At 41.4% G+C, this 23,835-nt stretch overlaps 2 protein-coding genes across 6 annotated transcripts in view; both read right to left on the bottom strand.

The window, feature by feature from the left end:
- Positions 1–250: 250 nt before the first annotated feature.
- On the bottom strand, positions 251–10,344 carry LOC146375305 (uncharacterized). The gene is made up of 8 exons (XM_084948936.1): positions 9,738–10,344; positions 8,080–8,179; positions 7,247–7,345; positions 5,024–5,848; positions 2,355–2,492; positions 1,905–1,965; positions 1,419–1,543; positions 251–550 (listed from the first exon to the last, which is right to left on the bottom strand). Exons 1-8 carry the CDS (start codon positions 9,780–9,782, stop codon positions 522–524), a joined length of 1,422 nt encoding a protein of 473 aa, XP_084805062.1. The 5' UTR covers positions 9,783–10,344; the 3' UTR covers positions 251–521.
- Positions 10,345–10,844: 500 nt separating this feature from the next.
- The window catches only part of itsn1 (intersectin 1 (SH3 domain protein)), a 51,209-nt gene continuing 38,218 nt past the window's right edge, over positions 10,845–23,835 (bottom strand). For all 5 annotated transcript variants that reach the window (XM_084948934.1, XM_084948931.1, XM_084948932.1 and 2 more), the window contains 15 exons: positions 19,070–19,191; positions 17,946–18,052; positions 17,659–17,760; positions 17,480–17,561; positions 17,059–17,157; positions 16,881–16,964; positions 16,083–16,166; positions 15,673–15,804; positions 15,471–15,551; positions 15,238–15,359; positions 14,948–15,030; positions 14,781–14,864; positions 14,629–14,693; positions 14,278–14,386; positions 10,845–14,165 (listed from right to left, as the gene is read on the bottom strand). In XM_084948934.1, the coding sequence (XP_084805060.1) occupies positions 14,017–14,165; positions 14,278–14,386; positions 14,629–14,693; positions 14,781–14,864; positions 14,948–15,030; positions 15,238–15,359; positions 15,471–15,551; positions 15,673–15,804; positions 16,083–16,166; positions 16,881–16,964; positions 17,059–17,157; positions 17,480–17,561; positions 17,659–17,760; positions 17,946–18,052; positions 19,070–19,191 (1,505 nt within the window). In that variant the 3' untranslated portion in view covers positions 10,845–14,016. The remainder of the gene's footprint in view (positions 14,166–14,277; positions 14,387–14,628; positions 14,694–14,780; positions 14,865–14,947; positions 15,031–15,237; positions 15,360–15,470; positions 15,552–15,672; positions 15,805–16,082; positions 16,167–16,880; positions 16,965–17,058; positions 17,158–17,479; positions 17,562–17,658; positions 17,761–17,945; positions 18,053–19,069; positions 19,192–23,835) is intronic.

Below are 23,835 nucleotides of genomic sequence, written 5' to 3'. Positions count from 1 at the left end.
TGGTTTGAAGTGACAAGTGCTGCTTCTGTCACCACATGCCAAAACTGAGAGAGGCAACACAGAAAAAGATAGCTCACATATGCAGAGAATACAGAGAAATGTGAGGGTGTAAGGTGCAGAAACAGAGAGGTATATGGAAGATAAATGGAGCCAAATGAGAGCGATGTGGCTGACAGCTCCATCTGCTGTTCAATGAGGCATTGTGTGTTATACTTTAATTGCATCTTTCTCTCTCTCTCTCACACACACACACACATACACACATACACACAAATGCTGCTGAACATAAAAAAATGCTTTTTTTCGTGTTTTAATCTAATAAATTTCAGTACTGGACATCACACAGAAAACAAACACCCACAAGTAACACATTCCCCACATTTTAGCCAGAGAACCACACAGTTAGATTTCAATGCATATGCTTCCTCTTTTTTCTTCCTTGGAATAAAGATGAATTGAGGAGTTAATGGAGAGGGAGAGGTTGAGGAAGAGTGTAGAGAGTTGGAGGCACCATTCACAGATCATTTGGACTCCTGGTCCAATTTGGGATCTAGAGAGAAAACAGCAGAAGTGTGTTAATTTCTTTTAATTATCTTGTAACATTTTTGTCATTTCATGTTACTGCCCATCATTAGCAGTGCTACAGAACAGCAGCATCATAAGATTCCAAAGAGAATCATCTCCACAGGGAGATATTCTAAGCATTTCTATACATTTTAAACAGCTTTTAAAAAAAGTTTTCCTCTTGTATTCCTACTATAAATCAACACTTTTAAAAATCAAAGGGAGGTTTCTTCCTGTTAAAAGGGAGTTTTTACTTTCCACTGTCACCAACTTCTTGCTCATTGTAGTGTCTCCACCTTACAATAAAGAACATTTTGAGGTGACTGTTGTTGCAAATTGGCACTATGTGAATAAAACTGAACTGAAATTCTCCCCTTTTGGGTGGATGTTTCTGTTTTTCCCCATCATACTTCTAGCTGCTGCTGTGATTAGGTATCCACCAATGCGATATTTGGAATTAAGGATCTCAAGCAGATTTATGTGACAACACGCTGTATTTTATGATGGTTCACGTCAACCTGCAGCTTATCCATCTAGCAGTCTAAGTAGAGACACTCAGACCTCCCTGTACCCAGCCACCACCCGCAGATCTTCTGGGGGATATGAATGCAGTATGTCTTGGTCTTGTCCCAGGGTCTCTCCTCACTTTAATTTAAGCCAGATCCCCAAATCATGCAGTACAGCTCCAATTTTTTCCCATTCATGAATCTATTTTATGAGGGCAATTTGCCACCTGAAAAGGTTGGAACAGAGCGGCGTTATACTTTATACACAGTCCAGGTGGATTTCTCATACCACTCCACAATGCCATGTCACTGAGCATTCCCCATCACTCCCTTCATCATCACTCTCACCATTGAAGGTGAACTGAGGGAAGCTGCTGAGGTCTCCTCCTCCATACACTCTCTGGAGCTTAGCAGTCTCCTCTGACAGGTTTTTTTGGTAATCTGGCTCCGCCTCCAGGAATCCTGCATTCGACCTTAAAGAGTGAGATGACAAATCAGCTGATGTCTCTTTACACGGCTTGCTTCCAGTTAAAGAGTTTCACTCATACAGTTTCAGGAAAGGAATACTCAAAGTTAAATAAGAATACATGTAGCATGGAACAAACAGTAGGAATAAACAGTCCACATGTGGCCAATACCTGGCAGACACTTAGAGAAAATGTAATTACGGTTGATTTTCTGATAATGGGATTCAGACAGATAATTATATCTGGTAGTGTGGATAATGCTTCTGAGCAAATGTACAATAATTAATGTGTTGGTTATTCTAGCTGTAATGTAGACTCTCTAAATGTTTTTCCTATTAAATTCAACTGTAACTCTTTATCTCTCTACCTGTGCATGTTAGTGTATTCTCTGATCTTCTCCAGGAAGAGTCTCTGCACAGGATCCAAATCTGAAAAACACACATTAAAACAACATTTTCTGACTCCCAGCTGATACTTGTCATCGGAAAATACAGCATGATCAAAATGAGACAACAAAACACAGACACCATTAGGACAGAAAATGTACTTTAATATAGAAAAACCACCTTATAGCTGTATATGTCTGCTAAGAAGAGAAGAGAGTATATCAGTATATAAATGTTGCTCAAACTCTGATAATTTATATAAAGATGTGTTTTAAAGGTAGGCACCAAAGTTTTGTGTCACCAATTTTTCATACAACCAAATGTGGGAAAAGTTTGTATAGAAAGCAGCGAGGCACAGAACGGCAACACAACTGCTGAAACTGTCTATACAGCTGTGGTTAAAACAACCTGTGGCCATGTGTGCTCTTTACCTGTGTGTGTCCCTGTATCTTCTTTATCTCCTGTGGCTCCTTCCTCTTCTTGTACCAGCAGCTCCTCTTTCAGAGGAAGAGGAGGAGCTGGAGGATGATCTGACTCTGCAGCCACGTTATCAACAGAAGCTGTTACAACTGAAGAAACAGGACAGTGTAAAGTACGCAGGCCCAGAGCTTTAGTTGACACATTCCTTGGAATTTTATAGAAAAACTGAAAACCGTTCCTGCCTTTTATCTGCTTTTATCAAAGTTTGAATTAAGGTCTTCATCACAGAGTTTATATTTCAGTGTTTTCAACTACGTTTAACCCCACAACATCCATCAGCCCCCATACAGGAGTATTATGAATGAATTATATGGTATTTGTATACAAACCTTAGTCATCATCATATATACAGCAGTATAAGCACCAACTGTGCCCTTAAGCTTCATAACACTACATACAAAGCAAAAAGGGAGTTTCTTGAAATATGTGTTCCCAGTTGGAGAACATAATAGTTGAGTTGTTGTTACCACTGACATGATGAAGTCAGTCCCAACAAGTCTTCTGAAAACCAACCACATTTCAATTGGCTTGCAAACTGAGTGTGAGGCTTCACTTAAATAGAAAATAATGGTGGAGATAATGTCATCTTATAAGGTGGGCTGGCATCAAGTGTATTTAATTTCATTGATTTCCTTATTAACCGCTAAAAAGGGCATACTCTGTCACCAGAGGTAACCACTTTATGTCACGATCCTGGGTCTTATGACCCAGCGTTTTGGAGTTTTAGTTTATGTTCATGTCTATGTTGTTATAGTTCTTTGTTATTAGATTCCCCTTGTGTGCTCCAACCCCTGTTGAGTCTCCCTTGCCCTTCATGTGTTTCATGTCTGTCTTACGTTGTGTAGTTCAGGTTGTCATGTCTGCGTCTTATGTTTCCTGTTTTATTTTGAAGAGGTCTTGTGTTTCTATGTTCACTGTATTTAGTTTTACTCTTTCCCTGTGAGTTCATTATGTTCATGTGGGTTGTGCTGTTTTGATCTTTATAGTTATTATTTCCCTAGGTTTCAGTTATGGTTATCATAGGCTTAGTTCTTGTAATATGGCTTCACTGTGTTCCATGTTGTGTCTACTGTGCCTTTCTGTACCATGTTTCAGGTTCCTATGTTCTGTCTCCCCAGTTGCTGTTAAGTTTACATGTCTACAGTTCAGTCAGTGTGTTTCCTGTTTTACTTTGAAGGTCCGTGTCTCATGTCAGTGTTTCTAGTTTTGCTTCCCTTGTCTCGTCCAGCCTGATTACTCCCAGCTGTGCTCTCCTTCTGTGTCTCATTCCCTCGTTATCCCTCAGTATATTTAAGCCCTGTGTTTCTCTTTGACAGTGTCGTAGTCTCCCTCATAGCTGTGTTTCCCTGTGTGGCAGTTTATCCATGTCCCAGTTTAGATTCGTTTTTCCATGCCATTCTGCAATAAAGCAGCTTTTTTGTTGTCGTGAGTTTTGCGTCTCCTGCCTGCACACAGCCGAAACATGACACTTTAAGTAATAAAAACCATTTGTCCTGTTTGTCCAGGTAATAAATATTAAGCATTTAATTATTTCCTATACTGAAGAGAAATGACAATTTACAGTTTAATTTTTACTTATTTTAAATGAATATATGACTTAAGTTGAATGTTTGGAAATGTTATCTACTGTTATTCATCTTCACACATTTGTGGTGTACCGCACGGATTGATTTTGGATCCCATTTTTTTTATTTATTTATTTTCTCCACATTAGATCCATGGCTAAAATCAAACCCAAGCTCTGAAACTTTAACCTGTAAGAAGTAGTGCTGTCAGCGTTAATCTCGTTAAAATGACGTTAATGCCATACCCGCATTAACGCGGCAAATCTCTGTTAGCGAGTTAATGCGGATCGCCCCGTGCGTGGGGTTGCACGGCGCTAATGCGTTGATGGAGCGATCCGCATTAACTCGCTAACAGAGATTTGCCGTGTTAATGGAGTTATGGCGTTAACATTAATGTCATTTTAACGAGATTAACACTGACAGCACTAGTAAGAAGTGATTGATGCTCATGTACTTTCTCCAGGAGAAAGTAAAGGCTTTCAATTTAAAGCAGCAGCTACCTCTGCTATCTTTCTGTACATTTTAGGATTGTTTTTTTTAATTTTACTGACCACATGCAAACACTTCTAGAACAGGAACTGGCACCGGATTGGTGGAAAAGGGGCATGTGTGCTGCATACTTTTTTTCATTGTGAGATTCCAGTTCAGGAAATTTACCTATTGTTGCTATAAAAAAACAAAAAAAACAAACTACGGTTCATTTAAAAGAGGTAAAAACTTGATGTTCTTTAAAATTTTAAATTAATCATCCACTTTTATGTGGAGTTACCTGGTGGGCAATTTTCTGCTTGATGATGATGTTTTTCCTTCACTGCATTTCTACAAAAGTGGCCTATAGTATCTGCAACAACACATTAATTTTATTTTTAAATATGACATAGAAACAACTTGCGGTGGAGTGCTGTGTGTGTTCAAACTGGATTTCAGTTAAACTAATGTGACTCTCCTGGATCTAGCTCTTGGTAAGAAAACCAACTAACGTACCAAATATCAGTTTGCCTTTAAGAAGCTGTTTCTTCTACCATCGCTTCACCGCTCACAGGAGTTTAACTTACCATCTGGACTGTCTGCTGTTACAGCTTCCTCAATAATCTGGCTCTCTCGTGCACCCTCTACGTTAGCAGGAACAGTAAAGAGCAGCTTCTCCATCAGTGCATCAGTCTGCACATCTTCAGGCAGAGAAACGACTTCAGGCAGAGACAGAGGGTCAGCGTGTGTAGCCTCAGTCATCTCTTTGGTAGTGGTTTCCTCCTCTACCTCCATCTTCTTCTCTACAGCAAGAACTGCAGCTTCTTTCTCCAGATAAGTCGAGGTTTCACTCAGAGATTCGCTTTCCAGAGTTCCCAAAGACGCCTCAACTTCAGCCAAGGTCACAGACTCAGGAGACATGGCCTCCAAAACATTTCCTTCGGGCTCCACTGCCCCTTTTTCTTTGTTCTGATTGATCACCCCATCGATTAGTCTCAGTTCCTGGTCAGTGTCAGACAACTGTATTGGTACTTGCTCAGATCCAATCACAGCTTCAGGGACTGCTGATGTTTCAGCTTCCAGTGTATCCGCAGCTTCAGGGATGGAATCTAGTGTTAAATTGTCCACCTCTGTTGCAACTTCAGAAACAGAAACATCTTCTATTGGCATCTTCACTTCCAACTCTTTTGCTAGCTCCTCAGCTCCCTTCTGGAGCGAGTCACATGTTTCTTGCAGAGCGTCAGCTTCAAGACTCCCCACATCAACCTTCACTTCTGCTAAAGTTGACTCAGGTATCATGGCTTCTGCTTTGCTGGCTTTCTCCTCTTCTTTCTCCAAAGAGTCTCTGTTAGCTGCTTCATGTGGATCCTGTGCTGAGCTGGTATTTATCATGGCGGCAGCTTTGGAAAGCTCTGCAAGAAAAAAGGTCTTTAACCAGAGTGAAACCTTCTCACCTTTCCTGGGTTTTTGTTAATTATTGTGTAGAAATAATGGATTTCTTTTAGGTGATTCAGTAGCAAGCAGGCAGGAATTTGTCACTACCTTTATCATACTCCATATACTTCTCTGACAGGTTTATGCATGCAGCCAAAGGTTTTATAAACATACAAGAAAGAAGAAAGGTTTTTGCTTTTGCACGCAGTCATTACTGCCAAATTTAGACCCTTTACTGTTAGCGTCCGCTATGCTATATGAGCTCTCCTGCCATGATAAACAGAGCGTAACACAGATCTGAATACATCAGCTGGTTTCACTGATACCCACTTCAGCTTGAATCAGATTGTACTCATCTTAAAATGATGACTAGAGAGCAGTGAAATTGCACTGTTCCATTAGCCCTCCTGAAACTCCCAATTCTGTTTTTATTTTTTATTTTTTTTAAACTTCTATTTTAAATTTATTGTTTTTTCACAAATCATGGTCACAATACATAATGAAAACGTTGCCATTATACAAAAAAAACCAAAAAAACCAAAACAAAACAAAACAAAAAAGAGAAACGCCCCCTCCCTCCCCACCCGAGGCTCATGTAAAGAGAAACAGAACAAAACAAACAAAAAACGTATGTCACACATCTGGAAAACACGTTTTTATATAGTCAATAAATGGGTTCCAAGTCGCAGAGAATTTTTGTTGTGATGAGAGAACTCTGTATCTAAGTTTTTCCAGTGGTAAAAAGAAAAGCACCTCCTTTAACCATTGTATGTATGAAGGAGCCTTATCAGACTTCCAGTGGAATAGAATAAGTCTACGGGCAAGCAATGTAGCAAATGCTATGGCATTTTCCTGAGATTTACTAATTTTGTATTGAGATGGCATAACTCCAAAAATGCCAATGCGGAAATCAAGCACTAAATTCTGCGCATTATATGAGATAATGCTTTAAATATATTTCCCCAGTAATTAGCCAGGTTCAGACAAGACCACATCATGTGACCCTCATTTGCTGGATTATGTCCACACCTGGGACAGGCAGGATCGGCTTCTGGGAAAAATTTTGAAAGCCTCTCTCTTGTATAATGAAGACGATGAAGAATTTTAAACTGAATTAAACCATGGCGAATGCAAAGGGAGGAAGTATGTATACGATTCAAACAAGATCTCCACTCATCATCAGATAAATCCACCCCAATGCCAATTCTGTTTTTAATGGATACATTTTGGTTTCCTAACCAAGCAGCAGCACAAAAAAGCTGTTTGTAGAAACATTTTACTCATATATTTACAGTGAATTAATTACACCACTATTACACCACTAAGTCGTGTCTACCAACTGTTACCCTGACTAAGCACATCCTGAATGTACTGACCTTCACCAACAGCAGGGGGCGCTGTGGCTGGCCTCCTTTCAGAGAAGAATTTGTCCAGAACTTTATCAGCTTCTTCTGCAGGCTGGGCCTTGGCTTTCTCTGTCAGCAGAGAGAAGACTGTGAGCAGTTTCTATTCCGTGGGGTAAATAATCTTCTTCATATTTGATCAAAGCAGGAGCTGAGATAACAGATACAGTTATGTTATTAGATTTTAACAAGTTTCTAGAGTAGCACATAGCAGTACTTTTTGTTAGTATTATGGACATCAGACCACAGCACCATTCTGATTTTTAGAAGTAGCCTTCGCCCACCATAAACACCTGCTTCTTATACAGACGCACGTTTATGTTGTGGTTTAATTAAACCTTTAACGTGTAGTTATTTTTTGCAGACGAATACCATCAAAAGAATGTGTCCTGTCATGCATTCTTAACAGGCCACTCAGCACGCATTAGCAGAATGCAAAATCGTCTTCCCTGTCAGGGAAACTAAAAGAGACTGGAAGGCTGGAGTACATGAGAGCTGTTTTACTTTTGTTTAGAGGATTTTTATACTGCAGTTGCATGAAATGTGGAACTTTTGACTGGAAACAGATGTAATTTTTTTAAGCTATCGCACTCATTCCTATTTACTGAGGACTATCTTTAGTTGCAGGCAATTTCTGCACAACAGGAAGTGTAATAACCCCCAAAATCAACTCCTATACCCTTCGTCTGCTGCGACCTTTGCTGCATACCGTACTTTCCTTTGTCTGTCTCTCTCTGTGACCTTGTTTCCAGCCTCTGTCTAGACTGCCAAAAGAAGACAAAAGGAGAGGACGTGTGTTTTCTTACTGATGTGTGTTCTGCGTGGCGGGTCTCTGTCTGATGGTTTGGAGCTGAACCGAGCAGCCTGTGGCGTCCACATCACTCTACAAAACTCCCCGTGGATCCGCTGAACATGCACACATACAGAACCACACATAAATCATGAATGCTCACATTTCATTGTAAAACTGTGTCATTTTTTTTAAATGTCATTTACTTTCAATTCAATTTTATGCATTTATAAGACCCTAAAATTATACAAAGAAAATAGAGTAAACCCCAACACTCATGACCCCCTATAAGCAGATGCTTTGGCAACAGTGGGAAGGAAAAACTGCCTTTTAGCAGGAAGAAGCCGCCAGCTGAAGGGAGGGGCATCCATCTGCTGTGAACGGTTTCCAAGACCGTGCCTAAAAAGGGGCATGTGAGGTGGGACTAGAGTATTTTATTCTTACAATGGGCGTTATGTGTTGTAATAGTACTCAGTACACGAGAGAAAATACTTATATTGCAGCGGTCCCCAACCTTTTTTGCGCCACGGACCGGTTTATGCCCGACAATATTTTCACGGACCGGCCTTTAAGGTGTCGTGGATAAATACAACAAAATAAAACTAGTACCGGTACCGAAAAAAAGAAGATTTATTCATAACACACGTGAAAAGACCCAGGAAAACCGAGTTAACGATAAAAACGATAACAAAATAACGCTGAAAACCGATAAAACCCCTGAAAACCATACATTTCACACCTGAGCCTCAACTCTCGCGGCCCGGTACCAAACGACTCACGGACTGGTACCGGTCTGAGGCCCGGGGGTTGGGGACCGCTGTTATATTGCATAAACTGAAACTTAAAAAACTTAAAAAAAAAAAAAAAGAACCTGAATAGTAGCACAGGTCTGAGAACATTTTACACGCCCACTGGTAAAACACTACCCCCTGGTGGTAACAGTTTATTTTACAAACAGTAGCCAGAAGAACTTTAATTAAATTCAAATTTCCACCTTACAGTGCACATAACGAGATTTCATTGCATTGGCTACAGTTGTGGAAATAATAAGCAGTATTTTAAACAAAATCACAAAAACATGAGTGGTAAAAAGTCTAATTGTATATGCAACTAAGTGCAGATAGAAATATGTTGCAAATGTCTGCGCCTACTTTTTATTGCACATTACAAACATTTAGCAGCTTTAAAGTCTGAGTTATTTAATATGCAGATATTAAACTACTTGCATAAAATGATCTCCAGCTTAATGAAACAATAATCACGATCCAATTTGACTGGTTAACTTTTGTAAAATGATTAGTCTAAATTAGTCTAAATACTTGCAGTTATTTAGTATAAAACCATGCTTAGACTCTGTGACTGAGCTCCACTGCCATCTTTATTAGAGCACAGCGTTTCTCATGAGCCTGAAAACCAGAGCCTCATTTACAATAAAATGATTCGGTTTCATGTGGGGCCTCTCAATATTAGTCCCTAGAGCTCTCTCAGTGACGAACTGAGGATTAGGATGTTACAGAGTTTCAGGGAATAAAACTAAAACTTGTTATCAGTGTGTGTGTGTGTGTGTGTGTGTGCATGCCAGGCTGTTAATCAGCTGTAAAGTAATGAGAAGCTGCAGACACAAACTCGTTCTATCAGCTACAGAAATAAATGTAAAAATAATAGTATACCTACTCTGACACTCAGTCCTGTTGCAGCTCTGAACAGCGCAGCAGCCATGCTGGTTTAAATGAAATCTATCAGAAGTTTGGAGAAATATTCCCAGTGTGTGTTTGGGAAGTGATCCTGAGGGGTTTCCTCCCTCTCTGTGAAAGAACTGAATGTCCCGAGCCTCCCTCTCCTCCTGCACCGCTGTTACCTGGGCCGGTTTAAATAAAGTTTGCTTCGGTGTGTTTTTGCTGACTGTCTCACGCGCTCAGCTCAGTTGTCGTTCTGCCTGTTTTTTTTTTTTTCCTTTTTTTCTAACAACGATTGCATAAAGAATTTGCTTATTTCCTGGTATTTTCAAAGTAAAAGCTGAAATAGTTCAAACACATCCAAACAAATGTTGCTGTCAGACACAGATCGGTTGATGTGCTATTAGGTGCTTATGTTTGCTCTAATTAACTCCACCACCACTTCACTGCAATCAAATAATCTAGTATGATGTGCAAAATGTATTTGAAACCACTATAATTATTACACATTATAAACAATTATCAGGTATGTTACAAAGATTATTTTGCTTTCTTTTCAAAGTCACTGCTTTCTTTTTTTTTCTTTTGGTAAAAAATAAATAAAAAGAACATGTTAGAAATCTGAGTGCCTTATACAAAGCCAGATCTGCATGCAGTGCCCGAACTAGGATGTTTTGAGAAGCATCATTGCTTTTCTACATACATTTTTACTTTAAACCTGCACAGACATTAGCTTTATTGAAGAACAATAATAAATAAAACAGGGAGCCAACATGCCAAGAAGAGCTTTGAATATCCTTCCAGAAGCCTAGAGAAAATTCCTGAAGACTGCTTACAGAAAGCTGCCTCAGAGTTCAGGCTGTCAGAGAATGAAGATCGTCACACCAGATATCGACTTTCAAGCTCGTGAGAACAGTTTTTGCCTCATATACTGTCTCCGTGCATGACTGCATCCGTGCCCCATTTTCCTAGCAAAACATTGAACAAATTAATGGTGGCTCAAGAATTTTGCACAGTCCTGTACATACATCTTTTAGTTACAGTCTATGATTGGATCATACAAGTAGTTAAATCCATAATGAAAACAGCAGCACAGGCAGTGCAGTTCTTGGTCCAACTGAAGTTTATTCTGAACACCGAAAGACAACAACGTACATCATCTTCTACAGTGATAATTAACAGCAGGCTGCCTTTATCGCTCATATATTAACTCTCAGATAACAGCAGTATTATACACAACCTGGAAGGTAGACAGTAAGGTTCAAACTGGATTGGGTTAGTTTCAGTACAGTGAGGAGAGGAGGAGGCGAGGGGGGTACTGAGCAGGACAGTACAGAGGGGTGTAAGACAGCTTCATCATCATTCTTCATCATCATCAGCTTCAGTCTGGGGAAACACAAACATTCATTCACACCTTCCTCCATAGTCAAGCTGCTGAAGCTGGCCGAGCCTCGCCGACTTCTGATTGGACAGTGGCTGGTCACTAAGGTAACTGTTGTCTTCGTGGTAATTTAGAACATTACTGTAACTTGGCACTAAATTAAAACACCTAACTAGATTTACTAACCGGCCGAGTGGCTCGCTAACTAACTTATCTACAATCTTACTAAGCAACCTAGCTAGGCGATGTTTCCGGCCTTGTCGGCGAACGCAGCCGCCGTTTTGAATAATCAGCTCGAGGAAACTTTAGGAGGAAGATCAGAGAAGTATTCATTTTCAAAGCGTGCTTGAAATTGAAACATTGGGACAGTTTTTGAAAGAAGATATAGTTTGGACAATAAGTTCAGTCCACAAATTACAGCTTCACAGTTATTGCCATTACTTTAAATATAAAGTTCTTATGCTGAACAAAAATGGTAGCAGTCAGTGCAGATCACGCTTTTCTTCTTACATTCTCTTCATTTAAGAAGAAAATCCAACGACTGCATCTGAAAATCACTCCTGACTTTCTTTTATTTGCTGGGATCCACCTTTGGGCTCAAGTACAGTTTGCTTATCTTCATTAAAATGTCTTTAAAATGATAAGACTTTAATAAAAACACATCCTTTGAGTGCCTCTTTTTATTAGACTTCCTGCTCTGATTACCCAAAACAGCTGCTGGGTGAAATTCAGGAGATTCGTGTCCTGCTCTGCTCCAAAATCTGCTTTTCAAAGTGCTGGGAGTGCCGACGCACAGTACCGTTGTTTCTACTCTGAGCTTTTCATAGGGTTAAACTGTGAAAATGGTCAAAATGCTATTCCTATAAAATACATCTGTGCCCTACGGAGCCTGCTCGAGGGCCCCAGTCCAGCGGCGGGCCCTCGAAATCCCTCAGGGTTTACCCTCCCTGCATAGTGACGGCCACTGTGACAGCTCAACACAGCAGCATCAGAGTTCAGATGTGTGACAGAAATCGTCTAAATCTGCGACCCCCCCACATATACATAAAAACAAAACAAAAACACCCTGAACAGTTAAGACATTCTTCTTTACAGTACCTCAGTTTAAATCAGCTTTCACGCCTGTTCCCTGTCTTATTATCAGCATTATTACCACAGACGCATGTGAAGGGGACATCTTGTCTGTAATGTATTTACACCAGTCATATATCAGGGTCTCTATATCTTCAGCTTATTTTGCATCGTTAGGATTTCTCATTTAACCTGTACATATTTAGCACTTTCTGAGATAACGTGGCGAGCGTTCAGTGAGCGTCCAAACTGAGCGAAATTATAAAAAAATGTCCCCTCACATGAGCCGAAGCTCAAAGAGTTGATCATTAGACTCTGAGAGACTCTGTGTAAAAAATGCATGGAGACTGAACCGTGCTTTTAGTTAGCCTGTCCATCTTTACACTCGTACCGTCATTCGCATCGGCCGTCTGCCTCACACACACGCACACACTCTCACAGACACACAAACACACTCTCTCACATAAAGGTCTGGGTTCGGTTGGACAAAGAAGGAGGGCTGGGATTGTCGCTGGAGTGTTTGTGAGACTGTCTGGATGAAGCAGAGGGAGAGGAGACAGTAAAGACCTGACTGATCTTCTCCAAGACTCGACTAAATACTGACGTGGACCGGTCCTGAAGGAGGGAGGGGCACAAGCAGACTGGACTGGACTGGACCAGGTCTCGGATTTTCACTTCTCAGTGGTACCAACATGACCGAGAACCATTTGCAGACTAGAAAACCCGTTGAGCTGCTTCTTTAAATGTCAGATCACAGGACAGACCTGCTGAAACGGTCCAATCTCTAACCACGGAAGCACCAGCACACCAGATTTAAGACGTGAACGTGTATGTGACATTTAAAAAATCCACACAAATTTAGATTTAGATGAATAAAATCTATAAATCTCAGAAAAACAATATGTATTTGGATGTTGAGCTCTTTATTTACCCTCTCCACTGAAATTAATAAACCAGAAATGATAAGAATCTCATACCAACTTTTTATGATCCTAGTCCACTTCATCTCTGTTTTTATATCAGTGTGTCACATATTTGGTGTGATTGCTGCAAAGCAAAAATCCCAGCATACTGTATATTATTATTAGTGGCTAAAAATGCATTAATATTTGTATTATTCACATATATTAATGCAATCTCAGTCATAATGTTCATCTCGACTGAGGGGGGAAGTTCTTCTAAAAACCCTCTCTGTAATCTAACACCAAGCCCACTAGAGCTGATCCAGACTATAAGCAGAACATGGGATCATGTGTCTGCTCTATCTTTTGACTATGGAGGCCTCAGACTCACAGGAGCGCCGCCTGCTACACAGAATCGAATGGAAATCTGATCAAGATGTTCTGACAGAAACAGAAACGCTGTGGAGAGTCTTCTTGCCGCACCCACGGTGTGTAAGCAGGTCGATAGGAGGCACAGACTGGAGGCGGTGATGTGTTTTTCAAGAGGCGTGCTCAGGATTGCCATGGTGACCCTAACTGCTGCTTATCTTTAATGTTTAGGAGCTGAAATGGAGTTACACACATTTTCAGCCACTTTGGCTTTTGTGTGTATGTGAAGGTCCTTTCTCCAGCTGGTAATTCATGAAGTTATTCCTTTTTGTTTTAAACTTGAAGATGTTTAGTAATGGCATCATTTTACCCTTAGCTAACTGATCCTTTCTCTCTGGGTATAAAAAGCTCAGATGTACACGCGGAGAAATAAAGATTTGAGACCAGTCCAGTTGTCCAGTCCAGTCTAATCCATCTAAGCTGTCCAGTCCAAACCATCATCTCCTACAGGTCCTTTTAGGGCCAGTCCAGTCCGCCGTGGCCCCGTCCAGGTTTCACGGTTCTTCAAACAGCTGAAGGTCGAGCCTAACGACGATCTCTCCCGTAGGAACCTCGTGGAGCAGCAGCCTCTTTGTGATTGGTCCTTTAGAGCCCTGGTCCTTCTTTATTTCCGCTAACCGGATTTCTGTCCTGCCCAAGAAGTCTGGAGGCAAAGAGGATGATAAACAGACAGAAAACAAAACCACTCATACTTCCTGAAAAGGACAGGGAACGTGAAATGAAGGGATTTAAATCAGCGTGCGACTATCACTGACCATCAGGCGAGAACTGGTCTCGTTCAAACACAGTGATACAAAGGACGTCCTGTTCCAGGTCCTTAATAAAAAACTGACAGTTGGAATTCCACTTTGGATTCAAAGTGTCCTGAAAAAGAGAGAAAACGGCAAAACGATGGTGTGAAATATAAATTATAGCAGACATATTTGTGTCCCTGCAGCAGTGAACCAGCACTGCAGTGGTGTACTGTAGCTGTGACTGTCAATCGTTATGAATTAATACGTTTTATTGTGAAAAATCGGCAGAAAATATTGGCTTGACATTACAGTCAATGAATCTGAAATATGGAATATTAATGAACGCCTGCCTGTAGACCTGTAATGTTTTACCTGTAATGTTTTTGTGATATGGCACTGGGAGCCCATGGTCACCTCGCAGTACGGGTTACTTTTTCCTGGAAGAACAGAACTTATGTATAACCAATAACTGAAAATTAACGTTTTTCCTTTTCCAAATTTAGTTAAAAGGAGTTCATAGGTACCGTGGGAGCGACAGGGTTTGAGCTCAATTCCCTCCACAATGTTGACCATCAGTCTCCCGATACCTGTAGCCCTCTGGGAACGTACTGAGGCACAGAGACATGGAGGAGTCAGAGGACATTTCTGATCATCGTCAATCTGAGGATGTTTATTTCAGTGGGACAACTACCTAGATACGCTTTCTCCCGCTTCTTCTTCTCCGTCTCTATGAAGAGCTCTGAAGCTGCCTTGATTTTCTGAACCCACGCCGTCCTGAATAAACACACACACACACATTTAGAGACTAGCAATGATACACACAGCTGAAGACACTGCTAACTTGTGAGGCAGTCATGTTATTACTCACAGACCTAAACTTAAAGTGAATCCACTAATCCTAGATTAAGAGTGACTTTCAGGTTTGAGAGTTTGACTGCAGGCATTTCCTTTTCACTCAGTCTGGACCGTGAAGCGTCTCACCTTTCGTTGATGCTCTCGGCTCGCAGCGTGTAAACTCGGTCTATGTGGGAGATGTGGAACAGAGGCTCGTCTCCCGACGGGTCTGTCGGCAGCTTCACCAACACCTCATTTAGGAAGATTGGCTGAGAGTGAACACAAACCTTAGTTAGGACATGTTTATCCAGCTCACACTACATAACCCAGGGCAGGTTTAACAGTGAGTCTCTCTGGAGAAAGAGATTGTGTAGTCTTACCGTCTTGTACATGCGGTACTGCAGGTGTGTCTTTGCAGAGAAGACTTTGTCCGAGCCTGACGAGCCCAGAGGTTTGGTCACCTGTGAGGGTCATTTTTGCTACGTCAGTACCAGCCCAGCCACATTCAGACATGTACAACATAAAAGATGGATTTAAGGCAAGAAACTAAACATGTAAACTGTACAGAGGTGCAGGACTCACCTGTGTGAGCAGCAGGAAGTCGTTGAACAGGAAGCCGTAGAGCTCTTTGCTGCTTTTGGCTTTGAACAGCTTCCCGCTGTGGAGGAACTTCCTGGGACCCAGACAGTTGGTGACTGAGTTAAACACCAGTTGCTGAGGGATACACAGGCAGATATTACTGCTATTATTTCCTAATTAACCCACTTTCAAGTAAAGATTCAACACTTAAACTGTGGGCCTTCTGACGGGCTTGGAAAGATGCAGGATGTTTATCATCCTTCAGAGGACTGAGCTATGATTTCAGAGTTAATGGAAAACATTTTATGAATATAAAAGTTAAACAGGAGTTTATCAAACTGTCGCCTGCTGATCTAATACAAATAAATTTACGTTGCCTTGTTTTCAGAGGGCATCAGGAGGATAAGATGTACCTCTGACAGGCCCTCACACTGAACGTGAGCCTGAATCCACTCCAAGCGATCCGAGTTCTCCTTCTCCCTGACGCCCTCGTTCACCTGAAAAACCCACAAAAACACATCGAGTGAAGTCCCATCCAGCTCCAGGATCAGAGCCAAAGTTTACCTGAGCCGGAGGAAGACAATCTGAGTCTGAGCCGTTCTAAACCTCACCGGAGTATTAATGGCTTTCCTCTCACACCATACTTAATGATAATTCAGGAATAAACAACATTTGAAACCAGGGTAAGAAGTTATTTTTGGCCTTGTTGGGAAAACCTCTGGACCTCTCTAGGATCTGTTTCTTTTTCCATCCAGTCTTTGACTTCAGCAAAGCTATAAAAAAATGGTTTCAAACCCGGAGAGACGGGTTTAAGCCCTGCATGAAGCCAAACATGAAACATTTTCATTTAATGCGTGCATCTTCTGCACTTACGAAGTTATAAAGGCTGAAAAAAAAGAAAACCCAAACAATTTCAACCTGCCCCCGTGCACCTTGACAGCCTGAAACTCTGATAGTAGTTAAAGTAGGAATATAAGATTTTGCAGTCTGAGAGTTTCTGGTCGATGTTTCATGAAATGAACCTTTGGATCAATTATTCTAATCTGTGGGATTTCACCAATGGATGTCAGGATGATACTCGTGGATATGCATGCAGGCATCTGCTTTATGTTACCTACTGAACTATAACACAGGTGTGAAGCTTTATTTCTAGACTAACACATTTGAGGTTTTCACTGCAGTGTGGACATCGTCCCGTGTTGGGTTCTCACCTGCGAGCACAGCTCCTCTGCTTTCTCCAGAGCTGCTTTCAGGTGGCTGTGATCTGGATGAGACTCTGGAGTATTTTCTAAAATCTAAAAACAAAAAAAAGATCAACTAGAAAGAAAAACACTGAGAAAACAGACTGAATATGAGGGAGTGTGATGTGTGTGTGGATACTGTGCGTACGTTTTTGATAATGAGAGGGTAGCGCGTGACTCTCTGCATAGGTTTGAGCAGGAAGCTGGACAGAGGCATTCCCTTACACCGGGGATCCATGGCTAACCTCTAACACACACAGAGTGCGGGAGTTGGAGAAAATCAGATCTTTATTCTGCAATTATTCATCCACACCTTCACTTTCCCACATTTATAGTGTCCATTAAAATTACCCGCACAACAATCGGACGAAAAAAGAAAACAGGAAGACCAAAGGTATGTTTGAGTTGCCAGTTTTCTTAGTAAGGTTCCAAACTGAGGGAAGGTCTGTGTGGACCATGACAGGACCGTGCATGAGTAAATAAAACCCCACTATAAAAACCATCCAGGTGATTTTCCTTTGGGACGAGGGGCTAAAACCTTGCCCACAGTTCACTCTACAGCGCTGTACCTTGAGGAAGTCTTTGATCTCGGGGTTGTCGTCGGTTTTCTGTTGGATGAGCGTGGCTCCGTTCAGCTGACACGAACAAAACCTGAACACGAGAACACGTAAAGAGTCATAAAAGACACGAAACTGAGGGGATGATCCCCCTGCAGGCCGACTCAGGACTGAGAGATGGCAGACGGCACCTGATGTACGGCTGCATGTGAGGAAGCTGGTTGGTCAGGATGTCACCAATCATCTTCACAGGCATCCGATCGCCCGACATCTTCTTCCTCACTCTCAGAGCCCTGCAGAGGAAAAGTTTCACCGTCACAGATACAAACACACTGCAGCGACTGTCTGACAGGAGGAAATAGAACAAGGTGAGCTTTGCAAGTCAAATGTGCACCAGATGCAAATGTCCCTGTGTCGAGTAAGTGCATGCGCAGTGTGTGTGTGTGTGTGTGTCTGTTTCACAGCTTGGTGTGTTTACTTCAGCAGTTTGATGTTGCACATGATGAGCTCCTTCCAGTTCACGAAGATCATGGCGACCTCCTTCTCTGTCAGCAGCTCGCACTCCAGCAGAGGTTTGTGGAAAATCTGCACACACACACACACACACGCACACACACACACACACGCACACGATTGTGTGATTTTACCAAGGGAATCAATCATTTCCTGCTGGTACTCGTCCTCGAATATTCAGATCAAATAAAATATTAAAGACAAAAAATCTCAGAAATAAAATGTTCAGTGAGTGATGAAACTCACTGAACAGAGAAACTGTAATGTGCACAGAATAACTCAGATAAACTTTTTATGATCTGTTTTATAAATGATCTTTCTCATTAAATAAGGAAAAAATTGTGTTAAAACTCAAAGGAGTTTTTTTTTTAAACCCATGCCTTTAATTTGGGTTTATGTCTTCAGCTTTGGCTCGGACAATCAGGACGATTCTTTTTTTTATTTTTATTACTGGTCCTGTCTACTTCCTGTTAAAAGAGTTTGTATTTGGCTCATGGGCAAAAAACGAGTGATCGATGAAAGATAAAAAGCCAAAACAATAAAATAAAACTAGACTTTCTGGAGAAATCGCAGCGAGTTGTTGTTACTGCTGGATGTTAAAGCTAAAAACCTTTTTAGTATTTTATCTCTCTTTAAACCCACAGTCTGAGTGTTCTGCATTTGCCTTTCTGTCACTTTAAATTTGTTTTTAGAGGTGTTCAAATAAAGCTTTTGATTAAATTTGTAACAAGCCTACAGCTTCAGTGTGTTCTCCTCCATTTAATTCAGGATTTATTGTTGTTAATTTACTTTTATTGACTTTTTTGTTGTTGTTTGTCAACAATTGCACATATGCCTGAAATAAAAGTCATTGTTATTACTGAGAAAAGCCAGAGAATTATATCCTGAGCACATGCTGTATTACATAAAATCACTCCTTGTGCAGGCCTCCTAATGTTCCAGCTGTGTGCCACGTCTCTCTGATATGTGCATCCTACCACCCATGCTCCTCTCATGTCCAGATACACTTTACAAACTGAGACATGCTTGGAAATTGATACCCAGATAAAGTCAGGAGGATGGAGGATGGAGGAGACCCCGTGTGTTTACCTCCGTGACGAGCTGCAGGTCGTTGACGTAGTTCTCCTCGGTGACGATCAGCTCGTGGATGTACCCCTGCCTCTTCCTTTCCATGGGGCTCAGCATGTCCAGCAGATGCAGGTCAGCGCACCCTGAAAACGCAGCATCACACACGCACAGACACACACACACACACACACCAGCAGTCAGTCAAACATCCTCAAATGTGGAAGGAGCAAACATAGAAAACCTGTCGAGCTGCAACAGCACATACATACCTGAGATCAACTCAAAGGCATTTGCAGTAACAGACCTGAGGGAGTCAGTGTGTGTAACCATGGGCTGCTTTTTGAGACCATTTATATCAAATTATGGTAATTTGACAGCACTCATTTCTAATCTTAGAGTTTTGATATAGTTTTCACAATGTTAAACGACAGTGTTGTTGTTGTTTTTTTAAACTATGTAGTCCAAATTTGTGCTTTTGCCACTGTTGGCCACTAGAGGGCAAACAAAGTACACAAGAAGCCAGGAGACAGCCTTATAACTCTGATTAGCTGCAGAGTTGGTGGCACGAGAAGCTCAAACTGTTGGTTTTAAGACAGAGGATGAAGGGACAGCAGAGAGGATTTATTTTGAAAATCTCAAACTTTAATGGTTAAAATTTACACTTTTTAATGATTTTTTGGCTAAAACTTTAAAATTGATGGTGGGTGTAGTTCGGGAGGCAGAACAGTTCATCTGCTAATCAGATCGATCCCTAGCTGCTCCAGTCAGCATGCCAAAGTGTCCTTGGGGCAAGATACTGAACCCCAAGTTACTCTCCGATGGACCCATCAGAGTGTGAATATGTGTGAATGCTAGACAGAAAGCTTGTATGGATGGGTAAGCGAGGCACTTTTGAGTGCTTGAGTAGAAAAGCGCTCAATGAGTCCGTTACATTTATTGTTTCCAGGCACGCTGTTAACTTTAAATATGTTCAGCTTTAAAGGATCAGGTCTGATAATCTAAGCCAGGGGTGTCCAACTCCAGGGCTCATGGGCCGGTGTCCTGCAGGTTTTAGATCTCACCCTGGGTCAGCCATGATTAGCTCATTACCAAGCCTCTGGAGAACTTAGTCATTTAAATCAGATGTATGAAGGGCACATCTAAAACCTGCAGGACACCGGCCCTTGAGGCCTGGAGTTGGACACCCCTTGATCTAAGCTCTACTCGTGAATGTGTGTGATGTCATAAAGAGGGGATACCCCATTGTGGTCATCTTGGGGACATGGCTGGAGTTTGAGTACAGAAGCCCCGCCAACCTGCTTTTCAAACCATATTTGCGAGGCAGCCAATCAGAAGAAATGGAGTTAAAATTCAGCTTTTGTTGTTTTGGTTAATGCACGGTGAAAATTGTGGATTTGGAGGTTCTGGAGTGAGCAATAGCAGAAAATGCTTAAAGTGAAATGGATGAATTATGGGCTCCACCAAAGCCCAGTGGAAGATAAATTAGCATTAGCATTATTCCAGAGTGTAAATCATGGGGTTGGAAACATTTAAGATACAGGAACAACAAAGCCAAGGGAATGAAATGAAATATTTGTATTATTAAAAGACAGGTGTTACTCGCTGTGTGTGTTTGTGTGTGTGAGAAAGAATGAGTAACAAGGCCAGTCGCTGCAGTCTGTCTCAGAGCGTTTAATCATCAGGAGCAGTCAGATTCACCACCAAAATAAAATCCTGGCTATTTCTCTTTATCAGCTCTGTGCAGGCATTCTGTACATTTCATTCACCAGCATCACCTTCTTCTTCTCCTTTTTTAATACTTTATGAATCTGTTTGATCATTCGCGCTTTATTTTCACTCACTCATTAACACCGACACAGAGCGCAGTCTGGTTACATTTGGCTTGGCTGTTAATTCACTCATTCATTTATTCACTCATTCATCAGATTACTATTTATATTTATACGAAGCATCACCATTACCATTCATCAGATTATGTAAAGAGCATACACAGATTTATCTCTTTGAACACGCCGGACCAGATCAGAGCCAGGCTTCAGCGTCTTTGAGCTGCAGCGCAAACTAACCCGCAGCGCTGCAAAGTTGCCTAAAGATTTAAACTTAATGCTGACGAGGACAGAATGACAACGGGCAGACGTGGAGCGCGGCTCTGGTCCGGACGGGTCTCTGATCTCATGTAAAACTCTGACTGAAAGAAGTCTCGACCATCGGTTACCAAACTTCCCCTCGGACCCCGAAAACAAGCAGCTGTTATAAAAAAAAAAAAAACAGAAAAGAAAAGAAAAAAAGCTCCCAAAAGAAACCAGATTTGTTAAAACATCAATGGTCTGGACTCATGAACCAATCAGAGAGCTTTAGCTCCAACACTGACACACTGAGGAGCCAATGGGATCCAAGCAGGGTAATTATAACAATAACAACAATTATAATGACTGTATTGCTCATTGTATAAAAAGTTGCGTAGTTTAACAATCATTTCTTTCATTGTTTGTTTCTGAGGGTAAACATTAAAATCCCAATACTGTCATCAACAAACTGAAATAAAAATCTAATATGGCAACCCCTATTCTCTTAATACTAGTCTGTTGCTATGCCAACAGACAGAGGGGAAGGCAGGGCGAGGCCGGAGGTCTCTGCGTTCGTTTCTGTAATGTCCTCTGACGATGCTAACTTGGTAAAATGACACGAGGAGAATGATGCTTTCAGGAGGTAATTATTGAGATAACGACGTTTTAGCGGAACAACCGTGGCTCGTGTGTGATGCCCAGGAAAAAACACGGCGGGCTGTGGGAAATAAAGCCACAGGAAGGCAGCTTCGTCTGCTCCTGTGCATCGGAGCAGACGATTTTCTTTTTAATGCTCGGTGAAAATGTGGCAAGTCTGCGGAGCCCCTGAAGCCACTGAAGAGACAAAATTCACGTGTGTGATTTCAATGTGATCAAACCAAAACCTGATTATCAGAGTTGTGTGAGTGAAGCTGCACACTCGAGACGCACAAGTGAATTTGTAGCAAACGATCCACACGCGATAAATAACTCATAAGGAAAAGATTTCAATGAATTCATCACACAACATTTGAATAATGCGTTCATACAGTAAGGATAAAATGCGTGCACAAAAACTGCACCACAATTAAATGAGTTGTGTGGAGAAAGTTTAAATTTCGCGCACAAGATTCTCCCATACAGATGACATTTATTGATGTTGGTATATTTCAATAAAAACAGTTTGCTGAGGTTACTCCTTGTAGGCTTTCAAACAGTTAAGAGCTGAAGTGCAAAGTAACTCATTGTGAAAGATAAATATTGTGTTCACAAAAGATTCAAATATCCCACAAGCACGAGGTATTTAAACGCTGTGAGACTCCAGGAGCTCCGTACACTTCACTTTCCCTTCCTTAACTCTGATTTATTTTTGTAATGATGGTGCAGTCGGGAAAACGGGAAGCAAAACTTTAAAATCAGCTGTTTTTCACATAAAGTATGGTTGACATTAAGCTAACAGACTTTGGTGCAATGCAGTGGGAAAAATATGTTTCTATAAATTTAAAATAATGCTAATTTGTGACATTAAACATCAGCTAAACGACTGTTGGAGGAATATTTGTAGTTTTCTGACTGAGAAAATGAGATGATATCTGTAAATATGAGGCGACTCGAAACGATCACACCAGATTTTGGAGGTTTAATCTGGAGTTTCACTCACGAGGTTACGAGATTATTTTAACGCGGAGGCTGAATTTCAAACTGCTCTTTTAACTGGAATGACTGAAAGATACAAGCCTTTTTTTTTTTTAGCTAAAAGCCCCGCCCCTCTGTGTGTCATATCAGTTTTCCTCATTTTCCTCATATATATGACATCCCATCATCATCATCGTAGCAACAGACAAAACAGTAAACATGTAAACAAAAACAACGGAACAAACATTTAAAGTTAATACATATTCATATGTTAAACTACAACGGATAAAAACGTGTGTGTGTGTGTGTGTGTGTCTGTGTGTGTGTTAGCTAAGCAGCACGGCTTCTTTTTTTTTTTTTTTTAATTCCAGCTGCTCGCTTCCTTTTATGCCTCCTTCCCTACACAAGGTGAAAGGAGGGCAAACTAGCAGAAGGAAGCAGCAGCGAGGATTGAAACTTGGCCTGTAACTGCTGCTGGGACGCATCTCAATACTGCCTTGCTTCCTCTCCTCTCCCGTCTCCTTTAGAGCAGGGGAAGGGAAGGAAGGAGACGAGGAAACAGGAAGCTGGAAGGCGTCTTTGGCGTTGAGGAGAGAAGAGTTAAAGACTCTGACATTGAGACTTGTCCTCCAGCAGATAGTGGGTCTTTCTGTGAAGCTGTGGGAGGGGGAGGGGTTAGTGAGGGAGGTGGAGACAGCGTTTCTGACTGACAGGCTTTGGAACCAATGGGAGCGAGGTTAAAAAATAATTTAGAAAGAGGAATGAGGAGGGAGGATGAGCTGAGCGACTGATTCTAATGAGAGAGTCTCCCATAAAGCCACAAAACGACCCACTATCCACTTTACCACGCTAGCACGGTGTGTGTGTGTGTGTGTGTGTGTGTGTTTACAGTCACTGTGATCCAGTCAAAAACATGTTCATCAGTCCAGTCTTGGATAAAAGGAGATCAATAGTCTCCTCCTTTCTCCCTTCCCTCCTTATCTAAGCATCTCGGAACGGATAAAACAGGAAGAGAAGAAGAAGAAGAAGCAGAGGAAGAAGACTTTAAGAGGAGGAGAGGAGTCCTGACTACTGATCTCCCTCCTGCTGAACAGTGCTGTGTGCAGC

The sequence above is a fragment of the Perissodus microlepis genome, chromosome 13 (genome assembly GCF_051167445.1).
Source record: "Perissodus microlepis isolate ML-2025 ecotype Zambia chromosome 13, ASM5116744v1, whole genome shotgun sequence".
In the NCBI taxonomy this organism is placed as follows: Eukaryota; Metazoa; Chordata; class Actinopteri; order Cichliformes; family Cichlidae; genus Perissodus; species Perissodus microlepis.
This window is presented reverse-complemented; position numbering and strand designations above follow the sequence as displayed.

What these genes read in the sequence shown, in the direction of transcription:
- LOC146375305 (XM_084948936.1), bottom strand. Translation starts at nt 9,782, where the DNA reads ATGGCTGCTGCGCTGTTCAGAGCTGCAACAGGACTGAGTGTCAGA. An exon ending in GCCCCCTGCTGTTGGTGAAG is followed by an intron (nt 5,849 to 7,246) that starts GTCAGTACATTC and finishes TTTTTCTTGCAG; the next exon opens with AGCTTTCCAAAGCTGCCGCC. An exon ending in AGATACAGGGACACACACAG is followed by an intron (nt 1,966 to 2,354) that starts GTAAAGAGCACA and finishes TGTGTTTTTCAG; the next exon opens with ATTTGGATCCTGTGCAGAGA.